Source organism: Balaenoptera borealis (assembly GCF_965194805.1).
Source record: "Balaenoptera borealis genome assembly, chromosome: 13".
Taxonomy (NCBI): Eukaryota; Metazoa; Chordata; class Mammalia; order Artiodactyla; family Balaenopteridae; genus Balaenoptera; species Balaenoptera borealis.
In genome coordinates, this window is record NC_138870.1 from 75712925 (window position 1) to 75725543 (window position 12619).

Below are 12619 nucleotides of genomic sequence, written 5' to 3' on the forward strand. Positions count from 1 at the left end.
ATAGGACAGGCCTTGCGTGCCACGCCATGCTTGGATATATTAGTAATCTTCCATTTGCTGTTGAGAAGTTCTCTGAATTTAGGTTCTTTTCCTACAATTAAATTATAAGGTCTTCTAGGGACCATATTTTCAAATTATTTTGCCTTCTTCCCCTTGGGTCTGTTATAGCAAAGAGTACGTTCCACCATCCTGAGAAACACTGCCGACTCCCTGGCCACCTCCTGGGCACGCTCCACCAGCGCTAGCAAGACTCTGTGTGGCTATGGACAGACCATCATGCTCTCACCTGCAAGCCGAGACCCAGGAAAACATGCATGTCTTTGACTCAAAGCAAGTATGTGCTGCCTAAATGGAGGAAACATCCAAACCACTTACCAAACTCCCCAGTCCCCATCGAATACCATCGTTTACCTATTTCATATTCTTAGCCTTTGTGATGATGCTTTACATTTTATATTTAAAAAGCTCTGCACCAATATTTCTATTAAGATTTCATTGGATAATTAAAAAATATCACTGAGCAAGTGTGGAATAGAAGTTCTAATGGTCCTACAAAAACAGAAAGTAGTCATTTTTTAAATTAAATTATTAAAAGGCCCCTTTTTATTGGTAGGATTGCTACCTCAAAAATTGCAAATGCTGGGTGAGTCACTTTCATCCCTTGATACATCTGATCTTATTTAAAGGTAGAAATACTTTGTGGGCACAAAGGCCAGTATGTTATGAATCTTTGAGAGCTTAGTTGAGTCCCTCTGCTTCCCAACAAGAAGGCTGAATCTTTCAGACTGAGGTTGAGGCCTGGGATGTGTGCATTTCTGGCCTCACATTTGGCTCCTAGGTAAACAGACCACCACATTCCAAGGCTGGCAAATTGCCATCTGTCATGGATGGTTAAATCTCAACCCCTTCTCTCATTGCCTGGGGTCAGGGGTAGAGAAGGAAGGAGAAGTAGAACAACAGGGTAAATTGGAGAGAAAGAAAGAAAGAAAGAGAGAGAGGGAGGGAGGGAGGGAGGGAGGAAGGAAGGAAGGAAGAAAGAAAGAAAAGAAGAAAAAGAAAAAAGGAAGGAAGGAAGGGAGGAAGGAAGGAAGAAAGAAGGAAAGAAGGAAAGAAAGAGAAAGAGAGAGGAAGGGAGAGAGGGAGGGAGGGAGGAAGAAGGGAAGGAAGGAAAGAGGGAAGGAAGAAAGGAAGGGAAAGAAAGAAAGAAAAGAAAGAAAGAAAAGAAAAAAGCAACAAACAAGTTTTACAGGCTTTGTTGTCTCAAAGCTGTTGTTTCAAGGTCTGGGCTTTACAATGACAGAGGGGAGGCAACTCTCCCCCCCCACCCCGCCCCCCCCCCAGCCCTCCTTCATGGAAGCGGCCAGCATCTAGCTTGCCCCTGGAAAGAAGAAAGAAAAATCCTGGAGTATGGAGCCAGGTGGGGAATTTTGGCCACTGAACCCAGAGCTTTTGGAACTACCAAATAACATATGGGAACCTCTGTGTCTGATGGCTCAGTAACAAGGCCTAAATCATATTTAGTGTGAAAATGAAACTAAGGGCCTGTTTTAAATTCCCCAACGAGAGTTTCCAAACCTTGGTGATATCCTAATAAGCAAACACTCCATGGATGAGATGGTTAAATAAAAGCCACTTCTAAACCCAAGGCCTGCATCACTGAGGGGAAGAGGTAAGCAATATTCCTCATCTGGTTAAACCTCACAGATCCAGGTCAAGTAATGCATTTCAAACAATTAGAAGAACTTGTACGTGAACACTTTCGGAAAGCAAATTATGCTTCCTGATTGGCTTTTGCTCTAAGCCTAGTGTCCTTATTAGTGTATTAGAGATAGTAAGACTGAACTCAAAAAGAGAGTTATGCTGATAAGAACCTACTGTATAGCACAGGGAACTCTACTCAATACTCTGTAATGACCTATATGGGAAAAGAATCTAAAAAAGAGTGGATATATGTATATGTATAATGGATTCACTTTGCTGTACAGCAGAAACTAACACAACATTGTAAATCAATTATACACCAAGAAAAATTAATTTTAAAAAAAGGAAAAAAAAGACAGTTATAAAATTGCACAAGATAAAATTTCTAAGTCCTCACACACTAGACACCTAAAGGTGATTTGCTTCCTCCTTTTCTCCTACTCTTCTGACTCCTATGTTCTTACCTTCTTGGTAGTTGATCATCTAACTAACTCGGGGTGCGTCTGTGTTCATGTTTTCTCTCCTGGAAGAGTCTGAAAACTCGCTGAGGACAAGAACCTTGTCTGAGGTGCTTCCCACAGAAGACTGTACGTAGTAGATGGACAGTTAGTGCTCCGTGGATACGTATTTCTATACCTGCAATGAATTGCTTCATTCTTATCTTTCTTTTCTTCTCTCTCAATCACATACAAAGGATGATGGGAAAGCATAAAATGCTTTTAAATACTTCTATGGCTTTCTCCAGATTTAAAGACAACAGACAGACAGGAATGGAACTGAAGGAGGAAAGTACTTCTTAAAGTATGTTGGTCTAATTAAAGGACAATGCCTATATTTCCCAACAAGGACGGCATTACTGGAGAAATTACCCTCTACATGGTTTAAAACTACAGTCCCAGCAACATGTAAGTTTAAAGCAATTATCTGGCCAAGAGGACATTTTACAGATAACTCCATAGCTTTACTGAATACAGTGCTGTACTCTATCGCAAAATTACCACCACGCTTGCAGCTGCCTTATTCAGACTGTCAACTAAGAGGGAGGGAATGTTTGGGGAGACCTGGGCTTCTACAGATGGATGATTTCTATAGACAGATACAGAAAGACAGTTGAGATGACCAGGTCTTTCATTTTACAGATGAGTAAGCTGAAGCCAGAGAAGTTATCATTTGCCCACAATCACAGGGCTCGTTAGAGGTTGAGCCAGATGGAAAAACCCATAGCCAGTAGTTATAGTTCAATTCATTTATTCAAAAAATGTTTATTAAATGCCTTCTATGAGCTTAATGTATTGGAGATACTGACTAGTATGACATGGTCCTTATATACTCAGGGAGGGTATAGTCTAAGAAGGGATGAGAGACAAGAGAAATAGCTAGTTATAGGACAACGTGGAGTAATGGATGTCAAGGGTACCAGGAGAGGCAGGTGAGGGGAGTGAGGCACTCACTTTGGGCTCAAAATTTAAAGGGACACCAGAAACTCAGTAATCAAGATAAAGAGTATTATCAAGACTAAGTTCAGTATGACTCATTTTTCCTTTTGTTTCAGGCTTCAATGTGGCTCAGCATGGCACCATTGCTGATCATGTCTCTAACTTTATCTAACATGTTAATATTTTGTTCATTGTGGATTCTTTGCATTAATTTTGATTGTTTAAAATATTATATTAAAATGCTCTTTGTCTTGATTACTGAGTTTTTTCGGTGCTCCCCTCTAAAATTTTGCACCTTAAGCAAGGGCCTCACTCTGATGTCCAGGGGAATCTAATGGGGGCTGCATAGGGGTGGGAGGAAAGAGGATCCTTTGTGCGTGAGTTCCAGCAGAGGTGCCAGGTTTTCAGATTCTGCTTCCAAGAGGCCTAGAGGTTCAAAAGAGCCCCATCAGGGGAGAAGTAGAACCTTTTCAGCCAGAGCAGCTCTGCCTTGATCTATTTTGTTTGCTAACATTTTGGTTAAGTGTTTGTTGGATTGCTGGTTTGGTAGAAAGGGATTCTTAGGTCTAAAAAGTGTTTGAAAAGTTCCTACAGCAATGAGAAAAGAATAGATTCACACACATAAGACCCATCACATGCAACGTGGGGCTTGAGTTAGGGGTTGAGGGACAGAGTAAATAGATGAAGCAGACAAGGCATCAGGGTCCAAAGAGGCCAGAGGCTGATTGACCCACCAGAGATGTAATGGGTTTCAAAGCTCAGCTGTTTGCTTTCCTCCCAAGCTCCCCCCCCTGGAGAGACCTGTTAGCAAACTCATTTGGCAGACATGTCTGGTTATTTTACTGGACCAAATGGCTTGCATCCCTTTCCTTGTCCACCAGAGAAAGGGTCAAAAAGGATAATTAAAAATTTTTGACTATCACAATAGAAAGTGTGCTTTTCTTAGACAAATGCTCAATAGATCGTGAGGGGGAAGGGCAGAGCCAGAGAAAGAAAGCCTCTCAGAAACGATTCCTTAAAACTGAATTGAGTATAATCTAGTGAGACCTTTTAGGGGGCTGCCACATTGCAGAACTCCCAGGGGGTGACTTTTCATTGTAGTCGGTGTCAATGGCACCCCCTGGAGTCACACAGTGCAGCGGTTGACTGTACAGGGCAGCAATCATTTATGAGAGTCGTCAAAATATCACAAGTCTACATTTGGCCCTCCTAATTCAAACTATCAGGCTTTCTGAGTTTTAACAAGCTAGATTCTGAAATTCTGGAAATTTTCTCCATCGAGAGTGTGCACTTTTCATTCTCTTGAATCCCTGCAATTATTAGGGAAGAAGGAGGTGTGTGTGCACAGTGAGAAGTGATGAAGGTGACAGGAATCTGGGAAGCCGCTGAAAGTAAAGTCGGCTAAGAAAGATTTCAAGATCAGAGGCACACTTATTAATGTTGGTTGGCTTATATACAAAACAAATCCTATAAGAGCAAGTTTCAGGGGAGAAGATGTAAAAATGGACCATCATAAACTCCCAGCAATGTATAACTTGGTATTTCTGAAAAGCTATGTAGGGGTATGTGTTCAAAGTCTAAATTATGCGCATGTCAAAAATTTTAAAGCAGGTTTTAAAACTATGTACACAGTGACCCCACCAAAAATACATATGAATCCATGAAAAAGACTGTGAGTTTAATTGCGTGTAGACAATGGTTCTCTGGAGAGCGTGGTTATGGGTGATTTTTTTTCCAGCTTTACTAAGATATAATTGACTGACATATAACATTGTGTAAGTTTAAGGTGTACAGTGTGTTGATTTGATAATTATATATTACAGAATGATTACCATCATAACGTTAGCTGACACCTCCATCTCATTACATAATTACCATTTCTTTTTTGGGGTGAGAACATTTAAGATCTACTGTCTTCGCAACTTTCAAGTATATACTACAGTGTTATCAGCTATAATCACCATGCTGTACATGAGATCCTAAGAACTTATAACTGGAAATTTGCACTTTAACCAACCTCTCCCCATATCTACCACCCCCAGCCCCTGGTAACTACCATTCTACTCTTTTTTTCTATCACCTTTTTTAGTTTATACTTTTAAGTGAGATCATACAGTATTTGTTTTTCTTTGTCTGGCTTATTTCGCTTAGATTAATGTCCTCAAGTTTCATCCACATTATCATAAATGGCAGGACTGCTTTCTTTCTCATGGCTGAATAAAATTTCCTTTTTAAATATAGGGGTGATTTTTTTTTTTTTTTTTTTTTAGTGGAGTAATATTCCATTGTGTACATGGGCCACTTCTTCTTTGTGCATTCCTCTGTAGAAGGACATTTTCGTTGCTTCCAAGTGTTGGCTATGGTAAATATTACTAGAGTACAGGTTTGCCAGCCTGTGACTTTTTTTTTTTTTTAATTGATTGATTGATTGATTGATTGCTATGTTGGGTCTTCGTTTCTGTGCTAGGGCTTTGTCTATTTGCGGCAAGTGGGGGCCACTCTTCTTCACGGTGCATGGGCCTATCACTATCGTGGCCTCTCGTTGCGGAGCACAGGCTCCAGACGCGCAGGCTCAGTACTTGTGGCTCATGGGCCTAGTTGCTCCACGGCATGTGGGATCCTCCCAGACCAGGGCTCGAACCTGTGTCCCCTGCATTAGCAGGCAGATTCACAACCACTGCGCCACCAGGGAAGCCCCCACTTTTCTAATTTTTTTGGAAGATTTATTCACTCAACAGACATGTGTTGAGCACCTGTCACTTGTTGGGGGGTTTCCAGGTGCAGGAGATACAACAGCAAATCTCATGGTGCTTAGATTCTAATGGGGGGGATCTAGGCAACAAAGGAAATAAATAAAGTATGTAGTGATATGGAGAAAAATAAAGTGGAGAAGCGTATCAGGAGTAATGGGGTGGGAGGACTGTGATTTTTAAATAAGTGTCAAGAAAGGCTCAGAGAAAGGTGATATTTAGGCAAAAACTGAGAGGAGGTGAGGCAGTAAACCTTTCAGGTGTCTACACAGAAAAGTTTTCCATGCAGAATAACATTTGCAAAGGCCCTGAAGCGGAGGACGGAGCAAGCAAGAGGAGGGAAGGTAAGAGAATCTGAGTTCAGAAAGGCAATGAGACCAATTATATGAGACTCTAAGGTCTTTACAAGAGCTTTGCTTATACCCTGAGTGAGATGGAAAGCCATTGTCTGATTCTGAGCAGAACTGTTATATGACCTGGCACGTTCTTCAATGGTATCCCTCTGGCTGTGTTGAGAATAGTTTCTGGGGGAGCAAGGTGGAAGCAAGAAGATCAGTCATGAGGCTATTTCAACAGTCCAGGCAAGATGTTCCGGTGGTTCAGACCAGAATGGTGGTGACAAATGGTATGGTACTAGATATATTCTGAAAGTGTGACCAACAGGATTTGCTGAAGGTTTGGATGGATAGCGTGAGGGACCAAGAGAGATCAAGGAAGACTCCAAGGTTTATGGCCCTAGTTAGAGCTTCTATTGACTGAGATAGGGACATCTGTAGAAGGAGCAGTTGGGAAGGGGGAAGGCCAGGGTTTCAGTCTTGGAGGTATTGTATTTGCAATGTCAAGGAGCGGTTGGATCTGGAATTGGGGGTGGAGCGCAGGTGAGAGAAGGAGCCTAGGCTGGAGAGTTACATCTGGGCGTTTGTTAACTCCCAGAGACTGAATGAGATCACCAAAAGATTGCCTGTAAACAGCAAAGAAGTGTCCAAGCTCTGGAACATTCTAGAGTTAAGTTCATGGAGATGAGGAGGAGCCAGCAAGGGATGCTGAGAAGGATCAAGTGAAGGAGAAGGACAACCAGGAGCTCATGGTGTTCTGCAGGCTCATGAAAAAATACTCTTTCAAGGAGGAGGGATTCATGGTCAGTGTCAGCTGCTGTGGATTGGTTAGGTAAGATGAGACGAAAAGCTGTCCATTGGCTACAGCAACTTGGAGGTCATGGGTGACCTTGACAAGAATAGTTTTGGTGGAGTGTGCACATGAAGGCCTTATTGAAGTGGGTTAAAGAAAGAATGGGAGGAATTGGAACCAGTGAATGAAGACAACTCTTTCAGGAGTTTGCTGCAAAGGGGAGAAGAGAAATAGAGCTATAGTTAGAAGTGGAAACGGGGCCAAGAGAAGGGTTCTGTTTATTTTAAAGATGGGAAAAATAAGAGTTGTTTTATGCTGATGAGAATGATCCACAGGAAAGAGAGGAAAAGTTGATGGTGCTGGAAAGAGAAAAGAGACTTGCTGGAACAGTGTCCATGGAAAGGCAGGGGGGCTGGCATCCAGTGCCCAAAGGGAAGAGGAGGGAAGGCAGAGCTCACGGCAACAGATGTTGGAAGATGGTAGAAGTGGTGCTGGGGATAGTGGAAATGATCTGGTGACATCTATTTTCTCACTGAAATAGGAAGCAAGTGTTAAGAAGATGAACACATATTACTTAAGGACAAGGAAATAAGGAAAGAAAGAAAACTTAAATATGCATGAACTTTCACTTGGCAACATCACTTCCAAGAATTTTTCTTAAGGAAGTAATTAAAGAACTTTGCCAGGATGTTCTCTGGCAGGATTATTTGTAAGAGCAAGAAGTTAGAAACAATCTAAGAGCCTTGCAGTAGCAGATTTGTTATAGTTAACCAATTTATTAAGCAGTGCTGACTTTCAAACATAAGCATTGATATTGAAAGCTATTGACTATACATTTAGAAGAAAAACAAAGTTCCCATGTTTGTAAAAATTATATGTTTATTTGTAGATATCTATCTATATGTATCTACATGTGTGAAATTGGTAATCCATGCCCAATTGGATCATGGATTGCCGATACTTTTTGTCGACTATATTTTCTTATTTTTCCATAATAAGCAGAATGAGAAACTTGTAATGAGAAAGCAACAACACAAGAACTTGCTCAATGTATCTGTGCTGTGTGACACTTTTCGATTTTTTGGTGACTCTCAAGAGGTCTTGGGCCTCTTTGCCTTGGGTCCCTCCACATCATTCAGGACCCTCTTGCTTGATCTAACTCAAATGTCGCCTGTATAATCCTGCTGTATGTCAGCAAGTCTCCTTCAGACCACATCTGTAAGATGCTGGTTGATATCCACAGCAACAGAGAGGGAGGTGTCCAAAGCTATGAGTTGCACCTGCCTGCTTGCTAATATGTGTACATATGTCTGGCCTTTTTGCCTGAGACTTGCTTGAATTGTGACACACTACCTGGTTTGGATCAAGTAATGCCCACTAGCCTGTTACAAGAAACTGCTGAAATTTCTCAGGAAGAACCTCATGATCATCCATTGGCCAGATTGGTTTAAGCCATTTGTTACAACTAAAAATAATCATATTGCTTGATATGTATAAGGGACATTGTCTCAGTAGTATATGAGGCGGGTATAAAAGCATATTTAGAGAATAATACTTTCATTGATCTGTTGTATGTAATCTAAGTTTTAAAAAGTGTGCTGCCTATACCTTGAAGACAACCCTTAGCCATCCCTCTTTTAACCAGATTGCTGCTCCAAGCCCCTGCTATCTAGGGATTCTGGTGCAGCCCCGACCCCCAGGGGACTCTGGATGTCCTTTAGAAGTCCATCTGCCTTGTTTCCGCAATGTGCCACTTACATTTGGAACAGCTGCTCCACAATTGAAATTTCCAGCCCCAAATTGGCATTTCTCTGAACCATTTGCAACTTATGCACTATTAATGTTTGGATTACACTGGATAACTTTGGAGGTTAAAATTGATTCATGCAAATAGATGACTGAGTAAGCAATAGAAACATGACCTAGAATAATCTCATGGTTTGCTATTGCATAAACATGTTTTATAATCTGTTTAACAGCAAACTTGATACTTCCTGAATGTGCCAACCATAACACACCCTTTTCTGTTAGACAAGAGAAAAAGAAAAACCAGGTTTTTCTTCTCATTCATAATCAAGGAAATTATTAAACTAAGAAAATCTGGTTGTCCTTAGTAAATATACTTTCTTGTGCTTTTCTTTTCATTCTGTATTCTTTTCTTATCTTCTTGTGCAGGGCTGGAGCAAAGGCAACCCTCATAGTTGCAATGGTAGCATTTGACCTCAGGTTTATTATTTTAAATACACCTGCCTGAAAATGACCAGAGATCAAAATAAGCATCGCCAATAATGGGATGGATTGACACTATATGTCCCTTGATATGACACACTAAGAGAAACACAGCCTCACTTCCATGATATTCCTGGCAAAATGCAAATAGTACTAATCTTAAGGAAACATAATACAAACGCAAATTGAGGGAGATTCTACAAAACAACTGGTGTGAAATCTTCAAAAATATAGAGGTCATGAAAGATAAGGACAGATTGAAGAATTATTTCAGATTGAAGAAGATGAAAGAGACATCCAAAGTGAAGGTGACACATTATCCTGGAGTGGAACCAGAAATAGAAGAAAAAAAAGTCAAGGGGGTGGGATGCAGTATGTATTAGAATAATAAGTGAAATTTGAATGGTGTGAATGGATTACATGGTAGTACTGTATAAATGTCAACTTCCTGCCCTTGATGGCTGAATTGTGGTTACTATGTGGGAGAATGTCCTTGTCTTTTAGTAAGTTCACATTGACACTTCCAGTGAAACTGGGGCATCACGTCTGCAACTTTCAATTATTTCAGGAAAATAGCTAGCTAGCTAGCTAGCTAGACAGATAGATAAAGATAGATACATAGATAGAAAATAATAAAGCGAAAGTATCAAAATGTTAGGAATTAGGGACTTTGGGTAAAAGGTATATGGCATTCTTTTCATTATTCTTTCAACTTTTCTGTGTCTAAAATTATTTCAAAATAAAAAGTAAAAAAAAAAAAGAGAAAGAGAGAGAAACATTAAAGAGTATCTTAAAGCAAGAGACATTAGGTTACTTACCATTTCTCTTAAAGTGAGAAGGTTCAATATTGCCATAAAACAAATATCTGTACCCATATCTGTTCTTATATAAGATATAGACATCTATCTATCTATTTATATCTATCTTTCATATGTACATATATATAATTTGTCTGGGACCCTGCAGGCTTGCTGAATTAGAATATGGGTAGGAGGTGGGGGGTTGGTCCTAGAAAGCCCAGAGGTGACGATGGTACACAGCCAGCATGGCACGTCACCCTCTAAGCAAGTCCTCTTGGTTCCGGAAGCTCTTGCGTGGGTCTGGGAAGGAAGCAGCAGTCCTGCTTCTTGTCCTGGCTTCTCTCTCTTACATTCCAAGTCCAGTACCTACTGTCTTCTCTCTTTTGCTACTTCCTAGAGTGTAAATACCTGACAATGACTCAGCAAAGCTTCCCAAACTGTGTTTCTCGAAACGCTAATGTGTTCTCAGAAAACAAATGAAAACAGAAACATATAATCCATTTGGTTCTGAGTTGAATATGCTTAATATAATAGTTCCTTCCTGGACATTTATAAAAATGCATTTGTTTATAAATGGCGTACAAGTGGCTGCATTTTGTGTAATTCAATATTTTGCAAACGTTTTTGGCCACGGAACACTTTCCCCCCCACTTAACACCTATCACATAGCAGCCAGTGACACTTGTGTTTCTCCAGGTGCTTAGTCTCTAAGGCTGTGTGAACCGTTTAGGATGCTGATGGGAAAGGCGTGAAGGTAGTCAGCCTCAGGTACGGCTCCCTCAGGGCCTGGCTCAGGCCATTTGCTGTTATCCTCATGAATCTGCCTCCTTGTGTGTGTCAGCTTATGTGCAGAGTGACTTCCCTCAAGAGATTTCAAGATGCTGTAAGCAGCAACTGGGTCTAATACTTCTGCCTTCACAGCCAGGCAAAGAACATATTGTGCCCATCCTGCTCAGATGACCCTTGAGCCAATCACCAGATCCAGGGAAATGGGATTGGCCTGTTCGCATGGACCAGCCAGGGCTCATCCATCCATACATGCTGGCTACGCAATGGTGAGGGGGGTGGGATGGATGTTGGGACCCGGGGTACCAGAACGTCCTCCACAATGTGGAATTTAAGTAAGCAGAGAACTGGGGTCTTGCAATTGGCTCGGGTAAGCCTCTCCCCACCCAAGTGTCCCCAGACAAACACCAGCTCCCTGGGTAGTTCTATACCCGGTTAGCCTGTCCTGGGGTGAGGAAGGGGCCCCCTGAGAGTAGAGGGCAGGGGCAAGGCTGACCCAGTGGCTGCTCACTGAGGAAAGGATAAGCATGCCAGTGGATTGAGTTGCCTTTTCCAGGCTTTTCTTTTCTTCTTCTGTTTGCATGCTTTCCCATGATTGGATTTTTCTTTTTCTTTAGCCCCACCTGGCAAGCCCTGGTCTCTAGGAGCCCGGCTACATTCAGGACACTTTTGAAAAGAATACTGAACACAGTTTGCTTGCCAGTTCCCCCACTGGAGGCTGAATTCCAAAGGTTATTTTCTTTAAACCTTAATCTCAACCTTTTGCCTCGTAATTTTGAAGTAAAATCCATCTCGAGACCGGTCCTCACAAAGTGCTAAGAACTGAACAACGTGTCATTATTACACTTGCAGTAATTCCCAAACAGCATCAGTGACTTCAAATATTTGTACCTTTGCGTGGGTCAGCCAAGGAGACTCCCATGCTAGGTTGACGTTGAAGCTTTAGTTTGATCTAACGCAAACAATGAACAGAAATCAACACAGGTCGGATTTTCCCTCCTTTCCTGTGAAACAGTTAATGTTAATGCCACAAGTGCAGTGATTTCAGAGGACTACAGCTGGCTTTGAAGATGGGCCATCACTCATTCATCACCCAGGTAGATGAGAGATGGATTCTAGGCCTCAGCTACTTACTGTAGGAAGCCTCAGAAAGTGCCCGGGCCTGTCCCAGAGCAGGTGTCCGATTAGATGTTCTCTCTCCTTCCTTCCATTCTTTCTCTGCTTCTTTTCCTTCCCCCAAACACTGCCCCAGAGGAAAAGACCCAAGAAATTACCGAACATTAATGTAACAAGTTACTCCTACAGCTACTCTCCAGTTGCCATTCCTGAAATTATCTGTCCCTTGTTTTTAGGTTACTGCCTAATTCATTTGATAAATTACTATGTGATGAGGTGTGTTATCACACACACACACTTTTTTATTGAAGTAGAGTTAATTTACAATGCTGTGTTAGTTCCTGGTTTAGAGCAAAGTGATTCAGTTATGCATTTATATGCATATACCTTTTCATATTCTTTTCCATTATGGTTTATTACAAGATATTGAATATAGTTCCCCTGTAGTTTATTTTATATATAGTAGTCTGTATCTGATAATCCCAAACTCTTAATTTATCCCTCTCCCCCGCTTTCCCCTTTGGTAACCATAAGTCTGTTCTCTATGTCTGTGAGTCTGTTTCTGTTTTTTAAATAAGTTGATTTGTATCTTATTTTAGATTCCACATATAAGTGACATCATATGATATTTGTCTTTCTCTGTCTGACTTACTTCACTTAGTATGATAATCTC

At 41.2% G+C, this 12619-nt stretch overlaps 1 protein-coding gene and 1 long non-coding RNA gene across 4 annotated transcripts in view; one reads left to right on the forward strand and one right to left on the reverse strand.

The window, feature by feature from the left end:
* Positions 1–12619, forward strand: part of LOC309609847 (uncharacterized protein) — a 54802-nt gene that overhangs the window by 34191 nt on the left and 7992 nt on the right. Inside the window, exons 4-5 of one of the 3 annotated variants that reach the window (XM_082351858.1) lie at positions 169–334; positions 2447–12511. The exons of 1 other annotated variant lie outside the window; for it this stretch is intronic. In XM_082351858.1, coding sequence (XP_082207984.1) covers positions 169–324 — 156 coding nt within the window. In that variant the 3' untranslated portion in view covers positions 325–334; positions 2447–12511. Of the gene's footprint in view, positions 1–168; positions 335–2446; positions 12512–12619 lie in introns of those variants that run through there. One more of the 3 variants, XR_014233611.1, reaches the window with a different exon arrangement.
* LOC309609855 overlaps positions 1–12619 on the reverse strand; it is a 37168-nt gene that overhangs the window by 16485 nt on the left and 8064 nt on the right. The window lies entirely within an intron of this gene.